At 41.5% G+C, this 24534-nt stretch overlaps 1 protein-coding gene across 6 annotated transcripts in view; it reads left to right on the top strand.

Annotated features, from left to right (window-relative positions):
• LOC308072950 (putative cation-transporting ATPase 13A4) overlaps positions 1-24534 on the top strand; it is a 50541-nt gene that overhangs the window by 7180 nt on the left and 18827 nt on the right. For 5 of the 6 annotated variants that reach the window (XM_080410581.1, XM_080410584.1, XM_080410582.1 and 2 more), the window contains 17 exons: positions 4079-4252; positions 6757-6894; positions 9109-9179; positions 9271-9351; positions 10219-10288; positions 11109-11243; positions 11665-11737; positions 12385-12516; positions 13909-14079; positions 14498-14655; positions 17984-18172; positions 18490-18551; positions 19238-19388; positions 20815-20901; positions 21602-21755; positions 22351-22462; positions 24307-24431. In XM_080410581.1, coding sequence (XP_080266707.1) covers positions 4079-4252; positions 6757-6894; positions 9109-9179; positions 9271-9351; positions 10219-10288; positions 11109-11243; positions 11665-11737; positions 12385-12516; positions 13909-14079; positions 14498-14655; positions 17984-18172; positions 18490-18551; positions 19238-19388; positions 20815-20901; positions 21602-21755; positions 22351-22462; positions 24307-24431 — 2083 coding nt within the window. The remainder of the gene's footprint in view (positions 1-4078; positions 4253-6756; positions 6895-9108; positions 9180-9270; positions 9352-10218; positions 10289-11108; positions 11244-11664; positions 11738-12384; positions 12517-13908; positions 14080-14497; positions 14656-17983; positions 18173-18489; positions 18552-19237; positions 19389-20814; positions 20902-21601; positions 21756-22350; positions 22463-24306; positions 24432-24534) is intronic. The other variant, XM_080410586.1, reaches the window with a different exon arrangement.

Below are 24534 nucleotides of genomic sequence, written 5' to 3'. Positions count from 1 at the left end.
AAACATAAGTAACAAGGACTTGCTGGACACTAAGTGGTAAGCCCTTGAGTACCGGCTTTGTATTATTGTAAAAGCAGCTAAGAACCTTTCTTGGAATAAGTATGCTTTCTGCCAGCTGAGCAAATCTGGCAGCTTTTTCTGTCCAATAATCCATGGACCCTCCCTAGACCCTTTACTCACAAGTTAAACCAATTTGGTGTAGTCACTGTTCTGACTGTTGAGAGTCTCAAGAGAAAGGGGATGTTAATAGATGAAGAAACAAAGGTTTACGGTACACTATAATTTACTAAAAATTATTCTACAAAGATTAGGTGAGCCCTGCATATCAGACTCTTGTAGACAGTCCTACCTCCTGTGAGGCAATGAGAAGCCCTTTGGAGTCTTCCAGATAGCTAATCTTAGCTTTGTTTTCCACCATCAAGTCTGGTGCCCTCAAGAACCCAGGTTATTTGGCTGTGTAACATTGCATATGCCAAATGCACACACTGAGCCCTAAAAACCTGCTCACACAGTGGAAAAGTTGTCAAGGTGTGAATCTGTATTCATCAGACCCATCTTCAAAAGAAGCATGTCTTCATCAGCAGAGTGTCTTTGTGCAATGAAATACAACCCAGCAAAAGTTATTCTCTTTTCCTTAACAACATAAACCCAACCTGACAGACATGTTCTTACTGGTGACATCAACACCAGGATTTCTGCCAGCCCTGGAAGTATTGTTTGCCATAGTGGACATGCATTTGCTTGGAGATCTTTGTAGTATAGGCCTAGTGAATCCTGAGTAAGCTTGAAAAATTTCCAAACCCTAATTACTATAAGGCATTCACGTGGCTAAAAAAACCTGAGAAACCTGCATCATCTGTGTGCCTCTTCCCCCCTTCTTCATGCACATTATGGATACCTCTGTTGTGGGTCTAATATTCACCTTTTTTTTGGAGAAGATAATAGTTTTGAGAATTCTTCTGAAAAATTCCACTGTTGACCTATTTGACCAGTGAGAAGTGTTCGTACTAATACTGCTTCTGTTTCAACAAAGAGTTATTTATATACTAAATGCTTTTTATGAATGCAGCATTCATTGCTATAGTCCTTCCAGCTGAAGGCACAGGGTCAGGAAAAACACCCTAACCTAATGGAACATTTTATTCTGAAGCATTGAAATTCTGGCCCAGGGAACTTTGGCACAAGTCAGATTTGGAGCTTAGTCTTTTTCCCTGCCTAGATTTACTTCTGAATGATGTGGCCCAGGGAACCTGCTCCAGACATTTCCAAACCATGAGAAATGCTTTGCTTTGGCTTTAGATTCTTGCATGGACATCCAGATACAAAAGAGCAGTTAACATCTGATGTTTGTTCCTTGTAGTTTTACTCCTTGTTCCAAGCAGTTTACTCCTTGTAGAGCTCCTGAACACCTATATTCAGAAATGTCAGATTCATCAAGACAAACCAATGATCCTGAACCAACACCTGTGTTCATAGGGTAGAATGTGCACTGGAGCAGAACAGCTCAAGGGTATCTCTCTCTCTCTCTCTCTCTCTCTCAGGAAAGTCCCTTGTGAGAAGAAGCAAGGTCCAGCAGAAGCATATTGGATGTCTTTAGAACATGGCCATTTTCCTCCAGCTGAGCTGTTTTGCTTGTCTTCTTCTCTAGTGGTTTTCAACATGTGGAATATTGATGCATGCTTGGTTTTGGGAAGTGTCTTGAGATCTAAGGAATCAAACCATTTTTTGAAAGGAAACTTCTGAAAAAAAAGGCCTGGAAATATATGCAGGCATAGGGGGACTCATACATATTTTGATACATAGGTGCATCGTTTCCTAGGCAGAGAAGAACAGGGTCTGCCCTAGCTCTATGGTTATGTTGTCATATCAGGCTTGGGGAATTATTCATCATTTCAGTGGAGAACTCTGCCAACAGATGATAACAAATGACTGTCAATCATGTGCTGAGTGCCCACCTTCTCCTTTCTTAATTGCATTAACTACAGCCTTATTGACTTCTCAGACTTTGGGTGTAAGGCACAAAAGCTGGAAATTAAAGGAATGATTCACTGGCAGAAGCAAGGTGCACATGGCAGCAATCTCATTCTTCCCCACCCTGATATTCATGCCCATCCCAATTTGAAAATACTATTCCAGTTATTCCAGGTCCAGCCATTTACTGGAGGAAGTCTGAAGGCATGTTCTTTTAACAGTTCTTCCCTTAGGCATCTCTGTCTCCTTGGGAGTTCCATTGCCTTGCTGACAAGCTGTAAAGTCTGGATCCAAGCAACTGGATCTTGCTAGTAAGCCATTGCTATGTACTATTTTGTAAGCTGGTGCTGACGCTAATTTTGGAACCTTTTTGTTAAGGATACAACTAGACAGAAGTGAATGGAGAGCGCTTTACCTATTTATAGGAGCATGTGAATATTAATAGCATGACTGCCACACCAACAACCTTCTAGCAATCTTGCCTATCTGCTGTCCTCCATGAACTTCCTTCTATCTGCTGCAGAGTTGCCTTATTCTCCTGGGCTGCTCAGAGATTATAGAAACCTTTGAAACCTTTGAAATGCTGAGCGTGTGCATCTCAAGGTGGTATAACCAGGTCCTGTGCAATGCAGGCCACTTACTTCCCTGTCCAGTTTACCATAATTTTTCCCCACAGTTGCCAATTTCTTCTCTTTAGAAACACCGTGGAGATTACCTAGGAAGATAGAGTCTGTCTTTTGGAGAATGACATAGAGCAGGTAGGCCGAGGCAGCACGTGGAACCACTGGGTAGGGCCTGCGTTTCGCATAACAAGCAAAGACACCAGCACAGAACCAGGAATTATGCATTACTCATCCTTCCAATTACATCGCCTTTTCTTCTCACCTTATGAATGAGTCTTGCAATATCTGTGGCTACAGATATCTGATCTTCAGAAGCAGATTGCACAATTGCTGCAGATATACTAGGAAGAAGGAGATTGAGGAATCTTAACCCCTGTGTTAGCAAATTCTTCTGGTCACGCTATGTAATTGCAGTCATGAAATCTCCCATCTTAGATCAGGGCTGGGTCTCCTCTATAAAATCACTGTATACATTTCATTTCACCTTTACCAAGTCCCTGCTAGCCCTACTGAGAGGGAATTTTGCCATGGTACCAAGACCTGGCAGCTCTTAAACGGTAATGCTGACAGTCATCCCTTTGAAGTTTTGGGCAAGTCACCTTGCCTCACCATAACAATTTCCCCAGCTTTAAAATGGAATAATAATACCTACTCATACAGCTAGCATGAGTAGCTTCCTTTGGCCCTCTGAACATGTAAAGCATTCTGCAAGTGTTCATTAGTTGTTCTTACTAACAGTTGTTATTATTATTTTGGGATATTAGGACAATGGCACATTGGCAAGGTCCAAAATCTCCACACTGGAGCTATCACGGAAGATGGTAACAGCCCTATAAAGGCTGTGTCTGTTCTGAGTTGTGCCAACAGCTCCAGGTGGTGCAGTCACGCAGTGTCATCTGGCACTATGCACAGACACTAACGGAGTCTCTAAAGTGTAGGTGCATTAATGCAGGCTCACTACCATGGCAGGACAGCAGTAGCGGTTCTGGTTCTGAAGCAGGCACAGTCTCAGCTGCTGGAGTGGGTCTGCACCACTCTCCATCCCCTAGTGCAGACATACTCAAGTTCTTCAGCTGTCTCACCCAGGGACCTTAAAAAAACTGACCAGGCAAATCTGTGTTCCTGACTTGGGGCCTAAAGGTTAGGGCCTCTGTATTTTGATACCATTCTAACTCATGGCGCACACCTAATAGTGTCTCATACTGAGTATCAGAACTACATACAACTATTTTAGAGGTTTGGTCGGACTATAGCAATCTAGTTTTGTGACAGTGGATGAAAAGTTCTGTGGAACATGCAAGATGTTTTTCTAGTCATGTTTAGGACATGTAAAGAAGCCAAATACAAGTTCTATGACTTGGTTTTTTCAGTGTACCATATCAAAAAGTGCCTATGGGAGACCAGTGGATGGTGGGAAAGTGTGGTATTTCAGGTGATTCTTTAAGAGAAATAATAATGTTTTTTAACTTGTCTTTGCTGTACAGGAGATATTTGGCTACAAAACTGAAAGCAGCCGAAAGGCCTTGTGCATTGCTGGATACATCTTGTCCTGTGGAGCACTGCTGCTGCTGTTTTACTGGAAGCCAGAGTGGGATGTGTGGGCAAACTGCATCCGCTGCAGCCTGGAAGAAGCAGACATTGTTCTGCTTAGAACAACAGTAGGTGCCTACTTTAATCTTTAAAGTAGTCCCTAGTATGTAGTTAGTAGGAAGACTAATTAATTGGAAGGAATCCAGTTAGATGAAATTTCTTATATTGCTGATTTCCTGCAATAATATCTTATATTTACCATCATTGATCTAGAGAACTCTTAAGTATTCTACAGATTGTGTGTAAGACGATGACTGGAACGGAGGGTAACAGCTGATCAGACAAACTGAAAGAAATTGGGGTGAAAACACCTGTAGTGTCTGTGGTTTCAAGACTGTGTTATTTGCTCTCAGTCCTTCATCCTCCACCATCCTGTGCATCCTATGTGGCAGATCTCAGCTCCAGATTCTAAAGTATCTGTTTGATTGTCAGTGTCCAGCAGATCCTTGGATGTTCCTGGTAAAGCTGCCCCTCTCCACCAAAGTTTAGCCAGTGGGCCAAACCAAAGATCTGGCTCTGTCCCCAGCAGCATCCAACAGTGCATGATGAGGGTACAGTATAAAGAAGAGGGCAAGCAGTCTAAGCTTCTTTTTTTGGCTGTATGTTTCCATTTTCCATCAGCCCTTCCCCATGTCCAGTAAGCCCACAATCCTGCAGTTAATGCTTTCAGAGCTGCTACATTTTGCTAGTAGTTTCCTAATGCAGTTTTCTGTTCAGAACTGTACTGAAGCACTGCAACATACACAAACCCTGATTTGATTTCATGGAAGCTACTGCAACGCTAAAAGAAGCAAACTGAGACTTGACTGAATCTCAGCTGAGCCTGAATACTTCAGGAACTGGTAGGGTTGATTTACCTGCAGAAGTGCAATTTGTTCTGCTTCAAAGATTCCTGAACAGTGGCATTTGCAAAATGTGCAATTGCAAAATGGATCACTTGCTACCACTGTATTTGAGCTGCCTTCTTAAATGACCAGAGCAGCATGCAGTTAAAATCTTGGGTTTTGAAAATCACAGATCTGCTTGTTGAATATTTTATACTGAAACAATCTGCATCCTAATAGGCTGGGGGGATTTTTTTTTTTTTTTTTACAAGCAGCATATTAGGTTTATTCTCCCTTTTTAATCTTCAGTTCTGTTTGCATTTTTAATTTACTATTCTTGTGTGTCATTTTAAATGGATTTGCCATGCCAAGCACTTTTCAAATAAATGAGTTTTTAAATCATCCTTTATGTAATTAAGCAAGAATTGAATCATATTGTACATTCTTGTTATCAGGAAGCTCCCTCAAAGTATGCTCTGGGCATTTGACAATTTCAGATTTCCATTGTGGTTGTTTGTATTAAAATGACAGTTTTGGGTTTTTTCCCTATATTCGATTATGTCAGTCCTCAAATGTAATGACTACTGCTAATGAGGATACAAGTAATCCCATCAGCTTGATCCTTGGAATTCTTTTCCTTCACATAAAACCTTCATTCATAAGTAATCATCATCTCTGCGATTGCAATATAAGAGCCTATTAACTCACTTTTGTTGCTGAATTTTGACTCACTTCAGTTCAAATAATAGGCACCTGTGTCATTCACTGTTGCAATCTGCATCCCAATGTCTACTAATTCTGAAATTTAAATTCTAGAGAAATAACACAAAATAAATGTTACTCTACTCAAAATAACAGTTTAAGAAGAAAAGTGCACAAATAAATAAGATATATAAACATTATTAAAGTTCTTTTTTGAACCCCTAAATTATTAAAAAGGACTCATATTTAGTACAGAACTTTTTTTTCTGTTGTCATTTTCAAATGAAGTTTAATAACTATGCTTTCAGAACCTGGCTGCCTGAGGTAATCAGCTTTTTCTGTCTGCCAATCTGCGCACACACTGAATGTAATATATATATAACTGACATAAGTCAGTCTCATGGTTGGCTTTAATGTATGTGATTACGTGTGTGTGGGACTTAACATGAGGGTTCTTATTACAGTAGTTGCTCTAATAAGACTGTGCTACCAGCACTAGTTATCAGACAGTTCCAACATTGAACTTACTTTACAAAAAATAGCAAGATCATGCTCAGTTTGTGGCAAAAGCTTGTCTACGGTACCATAAGGGAGGCTTAGTGCTAACACACTTGATCCAATGAAGTGTTAATACAGGAACGACTGTGAAAAGGTATTGGCACTAAACATCATTTTTGCAGTACAGTGCTATGTTCCTTTTGATCTTCCCTTTACAGCATGGTCACTGCATCTCAGATTGTCCTGTACTGTTTACCTGTCCTAGATCATGACCTGGGAGTTCACATTCCATCCTTATCAGCCAAGCACCAGACCTGCAGTCAGTGAATTATTTGCAGTACTCCAGTTTGGAAAGGACCATGATTCCACCCCCATTCTGGTTATTTATAGATCAGTCACAGGTGCTGGGCAGCCCCTGTTGGTTAGTTCTTTAAAAAAGCTGGAGCAGTGCTCTAGAAAGGCCTACTGTAATCATTTACTTCAAGGTGATGGTGAGTTTGGTCTGATTTTGAGGGATATTGTGACACTTCTCTTTTATATTCATTTAGGATGAATTTCGGGTTTATTCTCGTAAGACTGTGACATGGATCTCTGTGTCTGCACTTATCAGAAGTAGATCAGATTATCTAGCCACTGCTGGGGAAGACTCAATCTTCAGCAAAGCCATAATGAAGCCAAGTTTGCAAGTAAGTATTCCCTGCAGCACTTGGGAGATGATAGCAAATCTCAGCCACACTTCATGAAGTGAAAGTGAGCTGTGAAGCATACCCAGCTAAGAAACTTGCAGCTTGATGAACACATTAAGCTGTGGAAAAACAAGCTAGAGATTTTGGAGAACTGTACTCACCTCTGCAAAACCCCTCTTTTACTCTGAGCGGGTTATGAAGAAAGAATCCTCACTACTCCTGAGAGGAGACCTACATTTTGAGTAGGAGAGCTTCAAGACACTGGGGTTAGCAGTGAAGAATTGGAGTTCCAACTAAAAAAATTATTCCTGGAAAAGGAATCAACGAATTTAGGGGTGACTCTGTGTGTGACAGGAAACTGTGAGGAACTGAACATAACAGCTTCCATAATAACATGAAAACAGGGGTGAATGCAGCTGAAGGGGAATAGAACAGAAAAGTGCCTAGGCAGAGCTGCACAAGTATTTCCAGAAATGTTTCATCAAGGAGGGTCTGAAACACACTTTGCTTTCTTGCCTTTGTATTCACCAATTTGTACTTTGCTGAAGTCAGGTCTTGCAACGTTGACTGTTCCTGCAGAGATGTATCCTTGTCTCTGCCAGTTCCATAGCTTTAAGATCCCAGTGAGGCACTGGGAAGAAGGCAGACGATTAATTGATCCAAGCAGATCACAGGGTCCCTCATGAGTTGAGTAAATATAATTATCCATAATTATCCTCATATGTCTTGATTAGCATTACATGTTAAATTGGTGTGAACAATAGGAATGCAAGGGTGCATTTGCTAATATCTGGCTCTTGGTTATAGATACTAGATCACTGCACTGGGGAACCCATAAAAGAGCTATTTCCCCTTCCACAAAATAGATTTCTAACTTGTTAGCATTTATTTTTATATCTACAGAAATTTTAGTAAGATATTTTCATTATAAACCTAACTTTAGCTGAGCAAAGCTGTTGCTGTTACTGCTGTTTTGTGTGGGCATATATTAATGTACATAAGAAAGTTTAGTGCCAGCTAGTTTAATCAACTGGCACAGTATGAAAGTGAAGACTGGTTTGTAACATTCTTCAGAGGATTGAATTAGTAACATAAAAGAGCCCAATGCAGCCTCAAATAATAGGCCCTTTGAATACCACTTTCATATCAATCAAAACATCTAGATAGAAAATAACAGATTTCAAAGCACCAAAGAGCAAACAGTTTAATCCTTCACTAGCAATTCAAAAGCCTCTACTTATAAATCAATTATAAAACCTTTTTGCCATTTAAGCTACCTAAGTACACAGAGTAGTTCCCAAGAGCTGTCCAAGGATCTGTTTCAGCAGTGAGTTGAGCCCCTCGTTTCCCACTACAGTTTTTAGCACTGTAAATATTGCAGCTCCTCCTATTGCATGAAATCCTAACTGCAGACCTCTTGTTAGGTTAATGACTGTGGTTATAGCTTCATTTTGAGTCAGCGTATGAGTTCAGTATAGATTACATTGGCCTATAATAATGCTTATTGCATTGGGTAGGGAGAATCCCCTAGAGCTGATTTCTTTATTACTTATGTGTATAGGTGTATAGCTTTGCCCTCCTCCAGCTGATATGAAGTGCCATTGTCTCTAATAGGCATTGTTATTGTTGTGCAGGACCGGACAGACTCCTTTTGCAAGTTATAAATGGCAGTGTGTGTTCCTAATGGATAACTGCTCTGCAAGGGCTTAGCATTAGCGGTGACTCAGGAAGTATCCTGGGATGGCCTTTCTTGTCTGTTGGCATATCCGTTCAGCTGAAGGACTTGCCATTGTGCCTAAAAACTGCCCAGAACTCTCTACTTTCCTCAAAGCCAGACAGAAGACAAGGGAGTTATCGACTGGAGATGAGCTTTGGCAACTGCCTGTGCACCCAACACTGCATTAGTGATCTCTTCCCTTCATTCTGTGAGAGTGAAGACTGTATTCTTTGCTTCACAAAACAGGGAGAGAAGAATGCTGCTTTGTGCTTACTTGACCTAAAGATCTGTAAAGCTTGCTGGAATCTGGACTGAGGTGGGGATCCCACTCTATAACATAACTAGGGAGTTAGTATATGCAATCCTGTCTTCTCTCCCTCCCTGCTCCCATATAATTTGCTCTGTGTGTGCTTGACCCCAGTGAGGATGCCTAGCTGAGATCTGTGAGCAAGCCTGGGAGTATTTTTGTTTGCTGTGTTGCATATTTTGTTTTGCAGGTGAAAAGTATCCAAGTACAAAAAATCCGCTATGTTTGGAATATCTGTGCAAAACACTTCCAGAAAATTGGGTGAGTTCAATGCCCTGGTTCAAAAGTCTCTGAGGAAGTCAAGCTTCTTTGTGAATAATGTCCTAAGGAAAACACTCCCTTTATATTTTAGAGCCCTAGAAGACCACCACACTTGCTCAGCTATACATGCCAAATTTGGTTCTGGTCTCACCTGCAATGAACAGTATGTCAGGTACGCATTGTAAAACAGAAGTACTCAACTTAGAGATTTCAAGGAGATGTAAATTCACTGCTGTTGGTGCACCTTCCTTTGAGTTTCTTGTATATCCATTAATACGTGCATAATTTTAGATGAAATGGCCATGCATGAAAAATCAAATGAAAAGGGCTAGAGGATATTGTCCTTGTCAGAGTTTTAGAAATGGCTCAATATTCATCACTGTTATTTTTCTCAATCAGGAAATAACTATGTCCTGTAGCTAACTCTAAGCAGTTCTTGTTTGGAATAAGAGAAAGTCTACGAGAGGCAGTGCAGCTAAGTTGTGTGTGTGCACTTCTTCAATAGGGCTCCATTAATTGTATTGAACTTCTACAATTAGTTCTGGTAATTGAATTCATTCTTACAAACTACTGTATCATTAGACAATTTACAGAATAGGTATTCCTGAAACTGCTAAATAAAGAAATTATCTTCTGTTGATTGAATGCTGCAAAACCAGCTCCTGACCTTAACTCTTATTTAATCTTGCATTCAAATCACCCTTAACTTTATGCAAAATTATTAGGGTTTAGATAATTTAGTTTTAGGTGCAGAATTCCTTTGTTTATGGTGCTTCAAAGGAATTTTTGCATGACAGCAACATTTGCCCAAAAGGCTGTGTTATATCTCTTGTCCCTTTAAGTAGATTTCACTGGTACAGTCACCTTTTCTGATGTAAGCACTGTAGGGGCATTTAATTTTATATCTTTTTCTTGGAGAAAGATACAGCCTTTACACTGGGATTGATACAAGCTCTCAGGACTATTGAAAGCTGCGCTTCTTGAATGCGCTACGTTGTCTTTATTTTATCTGTAAGTGATGTATCTTTATCCCATACAGGAGAGTTATATGTGGGCCAAACACTATTGATGTTCCAGTGATCCCTGTTTGGAAACTACTCGTCAAAGAGGTTAAGCATTTCTGTTGCTTTTTTGTAGGCTACCTGAGGAGGTAGAGTGTGCATATAGAATATAATTAATTCTATATCTGAATTAGGTTCCCAGTATGTACTCATCAAGCACACTCCTGTTTAAAATCCTATGTAAAGCTGTTCCATGAAATCACCATAAATTCATTTATTCTCCATTGTTCCTTATCCTCCTTCCTCATGCCTGTAAGGCTTCTTGGTATTTGTATGTATCTGTATCCTGGGAGCATGTTCTGTTGGCCTTTCAAAGGTCAGTGCATCTTTACAAGCTGCATTGGAAATCAAACCTTCTGGGCAAAGGCTGCCTCTTAATCAGCAGAGATTAAGTGAACAGCGGTAGCTGGTATATGCCTGCAGCTGTGGAGAGATCCAATGAGCTCATCACTGGCCACAGCACCATGTAAAGCGCTAGTGTCTTTTTCAGACAGGAACTGGCTATATGTGGCCTAAACAGAGTGTTCGTGACATGCCTATGGTATGTGAGCTCCATCCTCACAGCACAACCTGCTCTTCTCTCACTTTTGTTACATTTTTTGTTAAGAAGCAAACAAAACAAGGCTTGGGCTGAGCCATTCACATTCCAAATAACATCCCATTGGTCCAGATTATTTGGCCGTTCTGTCAGATGGAGTTGGTCCAATCTGACTACACTGAAGCCAGTGCTAATGAAATTAGAAAGGGGATCAGAAACACAACACTTAATAGCTTTTATTCCAACCCATTTCTAACAGGATGGACTGGCTGGGTATACCAAGCCATCTAAATGTGGCCAGGTCTTGAGTATTGCTCTCTCTCCAAACAGGTCTTAAATCCATTTTACGTGTTCCAGCTGTTCAGTGTGTGTCTGTGGTTTGCGGAAGATTACATGGAGTATGCCACTGCCATCATAATCATGTCTCTCCTCTCAATTTTTTTGACTGTATATGACCTTAGACAGGTGAGACACCTTACCTTTTTCCACAAGGAGGGTTTATTTCTAATATCTGGGAAAGGCTAGGATGTTACAACATGCACACATACAGTTCTATGAGAGTTACTCAGAGGTTTAGTCTCGTGACATTGTGTAGTAGCAGGTGCAATGGCCTGACCTCCTAGTCATCATAATCTCTGTGTGGTTCTTTACCCAGACCCTCCCTTCCCCATTCCAGTGCTGCACTCTGTAACCTTTTGTTACACGTTCTCCATAGTTAGCGTGGGGAATTTCTTTCTCTGTATGATTGTACAGTTCTGTTAGGGCCAGACCCCAGTTTATAAGGGCTCTCATAACCACAAATAACAAAAGGGAATAATTGTTAGTGGATGAATTACATCATGTAAGTAAGACGTAACACTTTTGTGTGTTCTCCTTTAATTTATAGCAATCGGTTAAACTGCACAGACTGGTTGAGTCTCATAACAACATCATGGTCACTGTCTGCAGAAATAAGGAAGGTGACTCCTGTACACTTCTTTCTTCAATGTGTTTAATTTCTATAGCAATTTATATCAAATCCAAGAATGTATAGTATTAAATCCCTTCTAGAGCAGTTTCCTGTTCTGCCTGTCAGCTCAATTAACTAGCTTCTGCATATTGGGTTAATTTGACCTAGAAGTATGTTATGTCACATCAGTCGTATTCATAACTGAGCGCAGCCTTAGCAAAAAATGATCAGGAAAACCATGTCCATTTTCTTAAAGTGGTGCTGACAAAGCCAGCCACGTAGCCCGTAAATGGCTATGAGTCCACCTAATTGCTCCATGCAAAGTCTGTTCATTGCCATGGTATTTAGAACACGATCCAAAAAGATGGTGTCAAACTAAGAAATGTAGGTCCAAGCTTCTTCAGTTAAGTCTGCGCATCGCAACAATAACCATTGGTTGGGCTCCTGGGGAGATAAAAAGGAATTCTGCAGTTTTAACTGATGCCTAGGCTTTTCTAAGTATTGAAGGTTTTATTCTTAGGTCCTAATTGTGGTCCTTTGTTTATTAGCCATTATAAAGAAGTAACAATCTGTTCAGAAGGTAGTTCCTTCTATTTTTTCCTCTTACCACAGAGGAAATATATGAAGCACAAAGTTTGTATTACATGTCACCTACAGGTTTCCAAGAGCTGGAATCACATCATCTTGTCCCTGGAGATATGCTGGTTTTGAAAGAGGGCAAAACCCTTTTGCCTTGTGATGCCATCCTGATCAGTGGGCAGTGCGTTGTAAATGAAAGCATGCTGACAGGTACAGTTCATCCCTTCCAAGTTTACCATCAAAAAATCATCACAACCCTATGGCTTCAGCCACTGACACAGTGTTATCATGATCATCCTTACTATGAGATAGTCCATAGTTAGCCTAGAAGGGGATTCTTTTGGATGTTCACTGCAATAAAGACTGGATTGCAGTTAGCCCCAGCTTATCTAAATAGACAAGATGCACTTTCAGAAGGGCAGTCCATCCTTTTCTTCCTTTCTGGAGTGCAGAATTTAGGAAGGGATCATCTGATCAGAAAGAGTGAACAGTAGGGTGAACAGGAGAGGGGAAGAAGCAGTAGGTATGGAGCAAAGCTATTCCCACACAGGGCCCACAGTCTGCTCAGGCTGTAGGGGTTTCTCTCAGTCACTGTGAATGTCTCATCACAGATCACTGCAACATCTCCAGCTTGCTGGAGTGTCTGTCTAGCCCTCCAGACACTTATCCCCTTGTTCATGTGATAGCAGTGGATGACATACCACGTGGGAGAGTTCACTGAAAAGTAGGATTTTTGTGCAGGGGATGTTTATAATTCTGTTTCATGTCTCCAAATTGGTCTCGGTCTGAATTGAACTAAACCCCACAGTTCTGAAATTTCAGGTAAATAATAAATTCCAGAACGTTCTTTCATTTAGAAAGCTTCAGCTGTCGGAAAATATTTCTTCTGCTTCACCTTAGTATCTGCTCTGACATAAATAGGATATTTGTCAGGTGTCAAGCTCTGAGCTGAAGACTTTCCTTTTTACTAGGAAGGGGAAATAGGGAATGCCATGTTTAATCTGCCTAAGGGAATAGTGTAGTGACCTGCATATGAGGCTCAAACTAGGTAAAAAACTTGTGGCCATCAAGTGGAGTCATGCAACACCAGTTCAGGTCTCTTTTCAAGTTCGTATATCTGCAAAAGGGTTTGGAGTCCTTAGACTACTTTCAGTTCTCTAAGCCAGGGGTCCTCAAACTACGGCCCGTGGGCCGGATACGGCCCCCCAGGGTCCTCAGTCGGGCCTCTCATATTTACACAACCCCCCCTGCGCCACCCCCTGCCAGGGGTTGGGGGGGGGGGGAACCAAGCAGCCGCAGATGGCTGCCTGCCACTTCATCCGCCTGCCGGCCCCCTGTTTAAAAAGTCTGAGGACCCCTGCTCTAAGCTGTTGTGCTGATGCAAAGGAGAGCTTTTCTCTCGCACAGTCTGTTTGCTTGCTAGGTTTCAAACTGTTATTCACTCTGAAGATGTCACAATATAGAAGTAACATTCTCTAAACTGGTTTCTCTAGTAAATACCTTTAACTTACCATCTAGATGTCTAGACACTGTACTTTAAAAGTCAGCAAGCTGATTTTAAGGTGTACTGCAGTTTTCCTTATCTGAGCTAATTTTCTTTAGGGGAAAGTACTCCAGTAACAAAGACCCACTTACCCCAAGCTGATAACATCAAGCCCTGGAGAATGCATTGTGCAGAGGATTACAAAAAACATGTCCTCTTCTGTGGAACAGAGGTCATACAGACCAAGGCAGATGACAGAGGAGTAGTGAAAGCTGTGGTGCTACGGACCGGTCAGTCAACACCTCAGTTTGCTTTTCCTTTCATGCTTTTTCTTACTGGAACAGTCACATTAAGTTAAAGATGTTACTCCAAATTCACAACAGTCAAATGGAGGATTGATATCCTGGGTTGGGCTAACCTATTATGAATTGTTTCCAATTGCTTGGCATAACTTTTACAAAAACCACTAGCATGTGGTTGCAAACAAGCATTTTCCTTTCCTTCTGAGACACTGAAAAAATCCTCCTCCTTAAGACAGAAATAACTTTTTTCTATATCCTGCAGAGTAGGTCTCATACACTGAAATGAAAGATCTGGGCCTTCTTTCTTAAGTTACAGAAATTATGAGTAATTTTAAAGCCCTCGATTCTTTGTAGAGAACTTTTGGAAATGTTTTCCCCTTGAAATGATTTTATTTTGTCTTTCCAGGTTTTAATACAGCCAAAGGAGATCTTGTGAGGTCCATTCTCTACCCTAAACCCATGAACTTCAAGCTGTACAGAGATGCTCTCCGGTTCCTGATGTGCCTCATAGCATTTGCAGCAATTGGAATGATCTACACAGTGTGTGTATTTGCACTTAATGGGGTGAGTGGCTAAATTCAGGAGAAATGGTCACACCAAATTTCCAGAGACTTGAACCTTGAGTGATTTCATATACATTTACATATAAAAGTATGGTCCTTGTAACTCTTCTTTCTGCCTTACTATTTGAGGCCATTTTACAGTATAACTGAGTTTGTGACAGTATACAAGCTCTCGTACATTCAGTTCCAAGGTGCCAAAACCCACTGTTTCCCAATAGTGATTTCTTCTGAGGTTTTAGCAAATCCTATGCAAGCACTGCATGTCTCATCAGCAGCCTTCTGTATGCCAACTGCCTCTGTGTGTTGCCTGCCCTGTGCTTGCTAATACATGTAATTACCAATGCATGTAGTTAGCATAATGCTTTCTAGAGCTCTGAAAATGAGAGATCCAAGAGCTTAGCACTCTGCAAGTAGCTTTTACAGAGTTTTTATGGCACTTCCTGTACATTCCTAGAAAAATCACAAGTGTGTCATGGGTTAAACAGGACATAGACTGATGTGTCATTGTGAAAATGCAGCTTTCCAAAAACTTCAGTTTAGATCAAAGACCCATCCTGTCCACTGTCACTGAGAGTAACTGGTATCAAATACTTCCAGAAGCTGGTTAGGAAGTAGAGCAAATAGAACAATTCTTCCCTGGTATAGCCTTCTAATTTCTTGAAGAGAAAGGTTTAACAATTCAGTAAGCTGTCTTTTGTATCTACATCATCTAGCTATAATAGCCACTGAAAATCTCCCAGGGTGTGGTTCAACATATTTCCGAATTCGTTTATGCCTTGGACTTGACAGCATCTGTGGCAATGATTCCCACAGTTTCATTATATACTGCACAAAAATATTCTTAAAGCTGCTGTCTGAATCACTGTAGATTTTTGTTTTAGAGGAGTAGCAAATAGCTGCTTTCTGTTTGGCATTTCCTCTACTATTTATGATTTAGAGATCATTGGGCCACCTGTTCTGCCACCTTTCTTCTGTGTTAGAGCCCTGAACAGTACAGGTGTAAACAGAGATCCCTGAAATATACTGATGTTACAAAGAACTCCCCATTTTCTTCTGTCCTTTTTTTTTTTCTTTCTCTTCTTCTCTTCATATAGTCATTTGGAGGGAGCAGGGAAAGGGCATGGGTGGAAGGGAGATAACCTGCCCTTAATTATCACTCAGCTTAATATCCTTGACAGCTTTTGGGAAGTAACTTTTTCAAAGCTAACTATCTTGAATCAGTTGAGTCACCCACATCTCCACTGATTTCTGCCCCCCCGGCCCTGAGTTCTCCAGGAAATTTATGGGGTATTAATTCCCTCTGTGAAGACTGTGTTAGCTCTTCCTTAATGTGCCATATACATCAAAGATCAATTATTATATATTAAAATCTTAATCAAGTTTCTCAATGTAGAACTAAGACTTACTGTATCAGGAAGCAGCAAGGGCCAACAGTTCCTTCAGACAGGCAAGCTAGGAGCCGAGGGCGACCAGAGCACAAGTGGTACTGTCACTGACCAGGGCATAGCCACACAGTATCTGAACATGGTGGGGAGGGCTGGGTGCTGGTAACAGCCCATCAATAGTACCAGGCATGGCAAAGCAATAAATAATCCAGGCAGATCAGTCAGAAGCAGATAAGGAGAAGATACATCTAAACATATCAATACAGGAGGCAGCACTAGAGGCAGGTACACCTACAGCATGGCTCAGACAGGGATTGAAGGCCCAGGCCTGAGCTTAAATGGAGCACCTGAACCCATGAGCAGAGGGTGAGGGTGGAGATAAGGCTGGTGAGTGTAATTAAGGCCTATTAGTGCACATAAGGCCCTGCCATATTGGTCTGTAAATCTGTGGAGGATTTCCCTGAAACCCTTTTAAAAAACAGTTCACTCATTCTCATGCATCAAGATCAATATAAGAGAAGTTGTACACTGTAGACAGTAGTTCTGCATTTTTTAAAGCCTAATTGCTTTAGAACTTCTTCCAAAACTTTCAAGAAGTCATTTCATGCCTTGATAATTATCTGCCAATGTAAAGTCCAAGTCTTGAGTTGTAAGATTGATTCTGCATTTCAGCTTTTGATCATTTTCTCCTTTGAAATAATCTATAATCAGTTGGCTCTCAGAAGATTAATTCCCCTCAGGATATCAAAAAAAGTGTGTTTAAGAACATACCCTGGTGTCTGCTTTGCAGTTTTTCCTTTTTTTTTTGTTTTTTGTTTTGTTTTGTTTTTGTTTAACTTCTCCCTTGTAATATATAGCATTACATACATTAATCACAGCATCTGAATGTGATGTGTGATGTGATGTTATCACAGCAGCTGAAACTGCCTTGTCAGACTGGTGTAAGGTTCAGTCACATCATGTACCACATGCTTTCTCTTCTGGGAGTGTGTTTATCTAAAGGTGGTAAGTGTTTCATTCTAACATGAAATAGATACAAAATATTATCAAACTGTGCCTTCTGTGGTCTGAAACAGTATCAATGAAGGGAGAATGAGAACCTGATGGAAATTCAATCTATCAAGTGCAACATGATTTATGGTCAAAGTCCCAAGCTCAGAGGCAGTAATAATAGAACTTTTATGATGGTTTGCAGATCCATCTGAACTGCAAATTGGCTTTAGTTTGCAGTGTCTCAGTTCTGGGACCCCAATTTGAAATGCATTCAATCCTTTAGCAGTGACAGCAACTGCCAAGAATAACAGTGCCGACACGCAGCATACTGGCAGTCAGTTTTACACCGACCTCTAAGCTCCCAAATTAGAGATTGCTTTTAGAAATGTAACTTTTACTTCCATGTTTCTTCCTGCAGGTAAAAGCAATTTCCTTTCATAAGTCCTAGAACATAAGGTCAGAAGAAATCATTAGTTTATGCATTCTGCCCTCTTTTTCAGCCCCATCCCATGTCTCACCTGCCACCCTAATGTGGAGTCCAGAGCTATGCCTGTAGGCAGTTGGATGAATGCCCATATGAATGGCAGATTCTTGTGTGCTGTATCATGGGAAGCTGGGCTTGACTGAGGGTGCAATAACCTAGCTGGCATGTTTGAACTCATATGCTTTGGATGAGACTGTGAACTCTATCTGGCAGGTTTGTTGGCATGGAGAATGAAGGAAGGCCTAGTGGCCGCTCTTTAGCAGCGCTGTAGCCTTAAAGCCTTTGGTTAAATCAAAGTAATTCATTTCTTAGGGAGATTTAATATGTGGTGGACCATGGGCAGAAAACAGCACAGCCTGAAGCACCCGCAGTGCAAGGGAGGAGGGATGAAGAGGGCTACACACAGACAATCCAAGCAGCACTCCTTGCTACCCTCTTGCTGATAACTGCCTTTGGTTTTATGGCAGGAGGAGGCAGGAGAAGTGGTAAAGAAGGCCTTGGATGTTATCACTATTGCCGTCCCACCAGCTCTGCCAGCTGCCTTGACAACAGGGATCATTTATACCCAGCGGAGGCTGAAGAAAAAGGGCATCTTCTGCATCAGTCCACAGAGGATCAACATGTGTGGACAGCTGAACCTCATCTGCTTTGACAAAGTAACTGCTAATGTGGTGGTTACTCTCTTAGTAGTAATGGGAGCCATGCTAGGTGTGGGAGAGTATGGGTTTTGATCAAGCTTTTCCATTGTATTTTAGAAACACACTGATCCATCTTGGATACTCTAAGTGTGTGTTGTATGAACAGACACTGTTGCAAATTGTTGTTTTTCTTGGAATCTAGGAACCGGCTGGCAGCACTTTTGCTCTGCACTGTGCTGGCATTTTCTGGACAGTAACTTCTTAAAATAAGTCTCTTTTCATTCCTCTTGGAGCTCTCATGTGGGAAGTTAATTTAAATGTACATTTTAACTTAGACTGGCACCTTAACAGAAGATGGCCTGGATCTTTGGGGCTTGCTGCCCTCTGAAAGAAACTGGTAAGGCTCCTTGACACATCAATGGCATTTAAATTTGGTGGGACTGAGAGACAGTTAATGCCAAAGAGCAGTTTGAAGTTTCCTGTGTTTAGATTTCCAGTATTATTGCTGTAGCCTCTGGAAAATTATTTGTTTGCCTCATCCCAGGGGTCTTGCTCCACATGGAAAGATGCAGCCACTGTTGTCAGCATTTGGCACAGCATGCCCAGGCAGGGTAGTCTGCGGTAGACGTGCTAAGTTAGATCTCAAAGCTGCAGCAGTGCCCCAACCCTTTGTGGCAGGATGCCATTGTTACCCACGAGATTGCCACTCAGTTCCTTCAGTGCCCGTGTTTTTTCCCCATTTACATTTCCAGAAATGTGCACGCACAAAGATGCTCAGACTTATATCAGTCTCACAGCTCAAGTCCTTCATCAAGGAAGGTATTTTATAATAATCTGTTCCTCTGTCCATCCCAATGGACTCCTCAACTGCACAGAATACACCTTTTCTGAGCATGTGTGTCCCGGCCTTTAACAGGTGCATGAGAAATAGCTTATGGGGGAGGACATGTCCCCAGAAACATGCTTATCATCTGACCACAGAATAGGACTTTAACAGCCCCCTGACTTAGGACTTTTTTTTCTGTTAGTCATATGTTGTTCGGTGTTCTCTGATGTAAATTTTTATGATCTTTTTCATGTTAGCTTCCAGGACATTCACAGCTTCCCTGCAGACCACAGCCTGCCTTGGGGCCCGGTGTTCAGAGCAATGGCAGTGTGTCATTCACTAATTGTTTGGGAGGGCAAGATCCAAGGAGACCCACTGGATGTGAAAATGTTTGAGGCCACTAACTGGGTAAAGCTGTGCTTTGTTGTTATGCAAACAGTGGTGGGGAGTTTTAGTTTTGTCAAAAAGGAGAAATGTCCCAAGTCTTCCTGTGCAAATAGCCACTTCCTGCACAGAAGTAAACCAGCTAAAACTCAGAAGAGATACCACATGCTCAGGATTTTGGAGAAATGTTCCTTGTTTCTGCCTAGAGCTTTCACCTATGGGTACTTTGAGTACTTAGCTCATTTGACTGGAAGTGGTGGATATCATTCAAACCCTGCTGGGGTCTCAATTCTGACTGTGGCTAATGCCAGATAACAGGAAGTCCCAGATGTTACTTACATGCAGATTAAGACTGCTTTTACAGAGCGTGAAAAAGACTTGTGCCAGCTTTGAACTAGATACAAGACTGAAATTTGTTAGAGCTCTGTCAATGTGGAGATATTTCTGCCGTCTTCAGGCTTGAAATTGCATGCCCCTATGAAAGCACTCAGCTTTCAGTCTCTGTCCTGTTACCTACCAACAGCCGTCAGTGTGCCGTTCACTGTCTGATGAGTTGGATGGTGGACATGAACATTTATGAAAACTAAAAAGCTACAAATCTGAGATGGGTAAGAGGAAGACAGCCCATAATTACCTGGTGTAAAATATAGCCACAAGACATTACTGATGCAAAATAAGAGATTCAAGGCAGGATTAGCTAGTTGCATGGGTAACAATATCTGTACTTAACACCTGTTTTGTATCTGCAAAATATGTAAAGCAGCAAAATTTCAGGGAATAAACTATCCAGTAATGACAGGAGTTAGAGGGTATTTTTCCCTAGGGGTATCACATTGCCATCTCAGCCTCAGGCAGACACCTATCAAAGTTATAAATTAAACAGGAATAATCTTGTTAAATAATTCCTATGAAACAGGAATAATTATGTGCCCTGTGACACCATAAAATATTTTTCTTCCTCACAGTCATGTTGTAATTATTAAAAAATCCAACTGATTTGAGGAATACTTCAAGAGCAGAGGATGGTGCTTTCCACATTAGTACAAACTCTTATTTATTATTTTCCCATTGGGTCTACATTATATTGAAAGATTTTTGCATATTTAAGTGTGTTGTAATGGATAAAATGGATAAATGGATAAAATTTCGTGTCAGTGAGAGGACATAATCTATTTGCTGTACACGAGTACAATAGTATCTTAGTGAAGCTGGTGAAGCTCTGATTTTGGTTGCCAGGCAAGACAGTGGGATTTCCATTACTGGACCTTTTTAGTATGAAATGACTGAAATGACAGACCCATCTCAGGAATGTTTTAGTATGAAATGACTGAAATGACAGACCCATCTCAGGAATTGTTTTGACGGAAGGAAAAGCTCTAAATGATTCCCAAGGTTCCTTTCAGCTCTGCTGGTGCTGTGATCTGAAAGATTTTTGTCTTTCAATACACAGGTGATAGATGATTCCAGTGGGCACCAGAATGAAGGTCAAGGATCCACACATGCCACAGTTGTTAGACCTGGGCCTAAAGCCAGCCGCGTAAGCTATTTGCAAGATTCACCTTCCTGGTCAAGTTAAACTGTCGGTGCAAGATTTATCTTTCAGTAGAGAAATGCTTGGTTGTCCTAGTCCAAGACAGCTCTTCCTCACTTAGTCTTTCTTGTACTGCCTGCAGAGAGACTGCCTTGCTCTCTTTGATTAAAAAGAGATGCCTAGGGGCGCTCGCTGCTCACACCAGGAGCAGGGGGGATGCTGGATGACAGATTGTCCAGCCCAGGAAATTGTCTGTCCTGGTGGCTCAAGACTCAATCCAAACTCAGCTGAGTGGTGAAGATCTCTAAAAGCACTTGGGACGGCAGTGGAGTCTGGTAGCTGATGTCTGACCATTACTGGTGATATACACCAAGGGCTGTGATTACAGACATCCATTTTCCGTTTGCAAGGCCAGTGTAAGACCTAGCAGAATCTTGTTAAAGAACAGGACTAGTGAGTTCCTTTAAGTAAATTGCATCTAATAGTCTGCTAAAACTATCAGTGACTTTTTCCTGCTGCTTGAGCTAAACATTTCTGTACAAATTGTATCTCCTCATTGTAGACCAGTTCTTTCTGTGCTATTGTGACAAATCAGCCCATTATACATGGTTAGGTTCTTACCATAGGCCAAAGGACAGACTTAAAATCCTTTGGCCTGAGTTTAAAATTCTTGCTGCAGTATCTAATCCACTTGCTTTCCTCCTAGGCCCCAGTGGAAGGAGTTACCATTTTACGTCAGTTTCCATTTTCTTCAGCCTTGCAAAGAATGTCTGTCATTGCTCAGGAAATTGGTGGGGAAAAACAGGTCTTCACAAAAGGGGCTCCAGAAATGGTAGCCATGTTATGCAGAGCAGAAACAGGTAACTAGCATTCATAAATGTTTCCTAGAAACACATATGTATAAGTGACTTTTGATGGTGCAATGAAGTGGAAGGTCCAGATGAGATTTCTGGGTCTGACTTTATACTTCAGCCTGAAAAGTTAGAGTCTCTCTGTTGTGCTCCAAGTCTAAGGCTAACCTGTCGTACACCCCTTCTCAGCAAAGGAGGACTGCTAAGAGATAAAAGCAAGTACCAACTCTTGTACATGGTGTGTAGTCTCTGCCAGAATAGATATTTGGAAAATTTGTCTACTGGTCCAGTATACACCAGAAAAAGTTATCTTTTTTCTCCAAGCCTTGGGAGGGCAGCTAGAAGAGCACAGCTCCTTCATGATGAACTGGAAGAGGTAAGTTTTTGCAGAATAGTTTAGGACCCCAAGTGAAAAGTGGTAGAGGGGAGGCAATGATTTTCTTATTGAGCAAAGTTCCATTCAGCAGCCTTTTCTGATGTCCTTGGCCTATTGGTAGACTCTAGGTGTACCTTCCCTCTGGGACAAGAACCTTTCCTGCTCCAAGGCTTCCTTTTAGAAAGCAGTCACATGCCCTGATGAACTCTTTTTTCCTCTTTTGCACAGTCCCATCAAACTTTGAAAGCAAGCTTCTGCTCTACACAGCGCAGGGCTTTAGGGTCATCGGACTGGCATGTAAATCTCTACAGGCAGGGAAGCAATCTACTGATCTAACAAGGTAAGCCATAGACTGCTTCTTGCCAGCCACGTTCAGCCATGGGCTAGTAGTGCCTCACATAGTACCATTACCACAACACCCTTGCCAAAAACAGGGCCGTAGTACAGAGTTTTGTTAGATTCAGGCCAGAGGGAATCTGATTTAAATCTGGACATAGGTCTGTCTGAAAATAGGTAGAGGGCACTTCAGCCATGCTTATAGCACATGTCCCAAATCATTACATATTTCTTAACTTTGGATCAACATAGGAAGAGTAATTCTAGTGCACTCTGCCTTCCCTCAGTCCATCATTCTACCAATCTCCTTGCAGATTTATGCATGATTTCAGCTGAAGTCTCTTTTTTTTTTTTTTGGTTGTTATCCTGGTTCCTTGATTAAGCAAAGGCAGCAGGTAACATTCCATTACCCCACCTGTTCTCTAGTCCAGTCAAAGTCAGCAGACTTATCTTCTGCTGCTGTCTTGGTCTAATCCTTTACCTTTCTAGCTTTAGCTCTCTAGTTTCTAGGGAAACCAGCAAACTCTTCTGCTGTGCTCATGGTATTAGATTTCCTCAAGCCTCACACAAGAACACCTACACAGGAATCCATATGCTTTTACCCAAATCCCTCTAGCTTTTGCCTGTGATATTGCAGAAACATAACTTCTGAAACATTTGGGGTTACTTGGAATCTGCTGTCCTCTCTGTTTCCTAGCTGCAGGTCCTAATCCAGATGGGGCTCACTTGTCTTTTCACAGAGCTTTTTGCTTTGCTGAAAGGGCCAATGATGCTGAAGCAAAGTGCAAGTGGTTTGTTTAATTCTTGTGACAGGTATCATAACAAACCGATCCAACCCAATGATCAAGTGTGTGTGATGTGGCCCAGATTTTGCAGCTGTGTGTGCAGTTACAGCATGCATGATGTATATACTGGCAGGGGAAAACAAGAAAGCTAGAGGTCAAACACAAGAGCTGCTGGGAAAGCAATAACTATCCAGGCACCACCTGACTCAGCTACTCTACCATGCAAGTGTTTGGCATCACCTCCTCTTTACTATAGTGGCTAAAATAAGTGTTTGAAAGCTTTTCTTTTTTTCAGGCTCTTCAGAGTCAGCCTGTCTCCCTGACAGACCTCTAGTTTATGACTCAGGGATGCGATTGTTTACCAAATTTTGTTCTCCACTGCATGTGTTCAACTATAAAAGAAGCAATAGCACAGGTATAAAGAAAAAAAGTAGGAGAGAACAGAACTGGAATCCCCACATGCTGTTTGCTCAGGTCCTACTGTCAAAAATAGCAGATACATTTACTAAGGTGCGTTTCTTTGTTGTACTGTCCTCAAATGAGAAGGACTAGCGTGCATGAACTTTACAAATCAGACCACCACAGTTTGGGAATCGTGCAGGAAATTCAGGGTGCTTTTACATGCTGGCTAAGGATGGTGCATGAATGAAAAACAGTCCAACTTATCCATCAGGCTTCATGTTGGTGTGTGGAGCAGGTAGGTTGAAATTGGCTCCTTTTTTGATCTGGTAATTAAGCAAACATGAGTTGGGAGCTGGCTATGTGCTGAACACATTCTTCAGAACAAAGGAAGAAGAGAACAGAAGGATGAAAAATCAAGTGAAAATATTGCATACACAGCCAGCACCACTTGCTGCCAGTGGGATGCAGGTCCTGCTGGTGGTGGAAATAGCACCACAAAAGACAGGCACCCTAGGACTGCTGAAAACTAACAAATTATTCTAATGCTTTTGACTTAGGTGGGATGGTTAACAGTTATAACTGGCTATCAGAAAATTCAGTGCAAAAACAGGCCAAAGGCAAAAAGAAGAATGAAATCTGTCTGTCTGTTCTTCACTGTTAGGGAGGAGGTAGAATCTGATCTGACATTCCTGGGTCTGCTGATAATGGAGAATCGCTTAAAAAAGGAGACAAAGCCTGTCCTGGAAGAGCTCAGCGCTGCCCGCATCAGGAGTGTTATGGTCACAGGTATGTAAAAAGGGTGGATTATTTATGTGGTCACTGGCCCAGACAGGGTGTTCAATGGGTGAACAGTCTGCTGCTTTGTCCCCACCACTGGTAGGAAGGCACA

The sequence above is a fragment of the Falco punctatus genome, assembly GCF_963210335.1.
Source record: "Falco punctatus genome assembly, chromosome: 13".
NCBI classification, from domain to species: domain Eukaryota; kingdom Metazoa; phylum Chordata; class Aves; order Falconiformes; family Falconidae; genus Falco; species Falco punctatus.
Note: the sequence above shows the minus strand (reverse complement) of the source record. Positions and strands in the feature narration are given on the sequence as shown.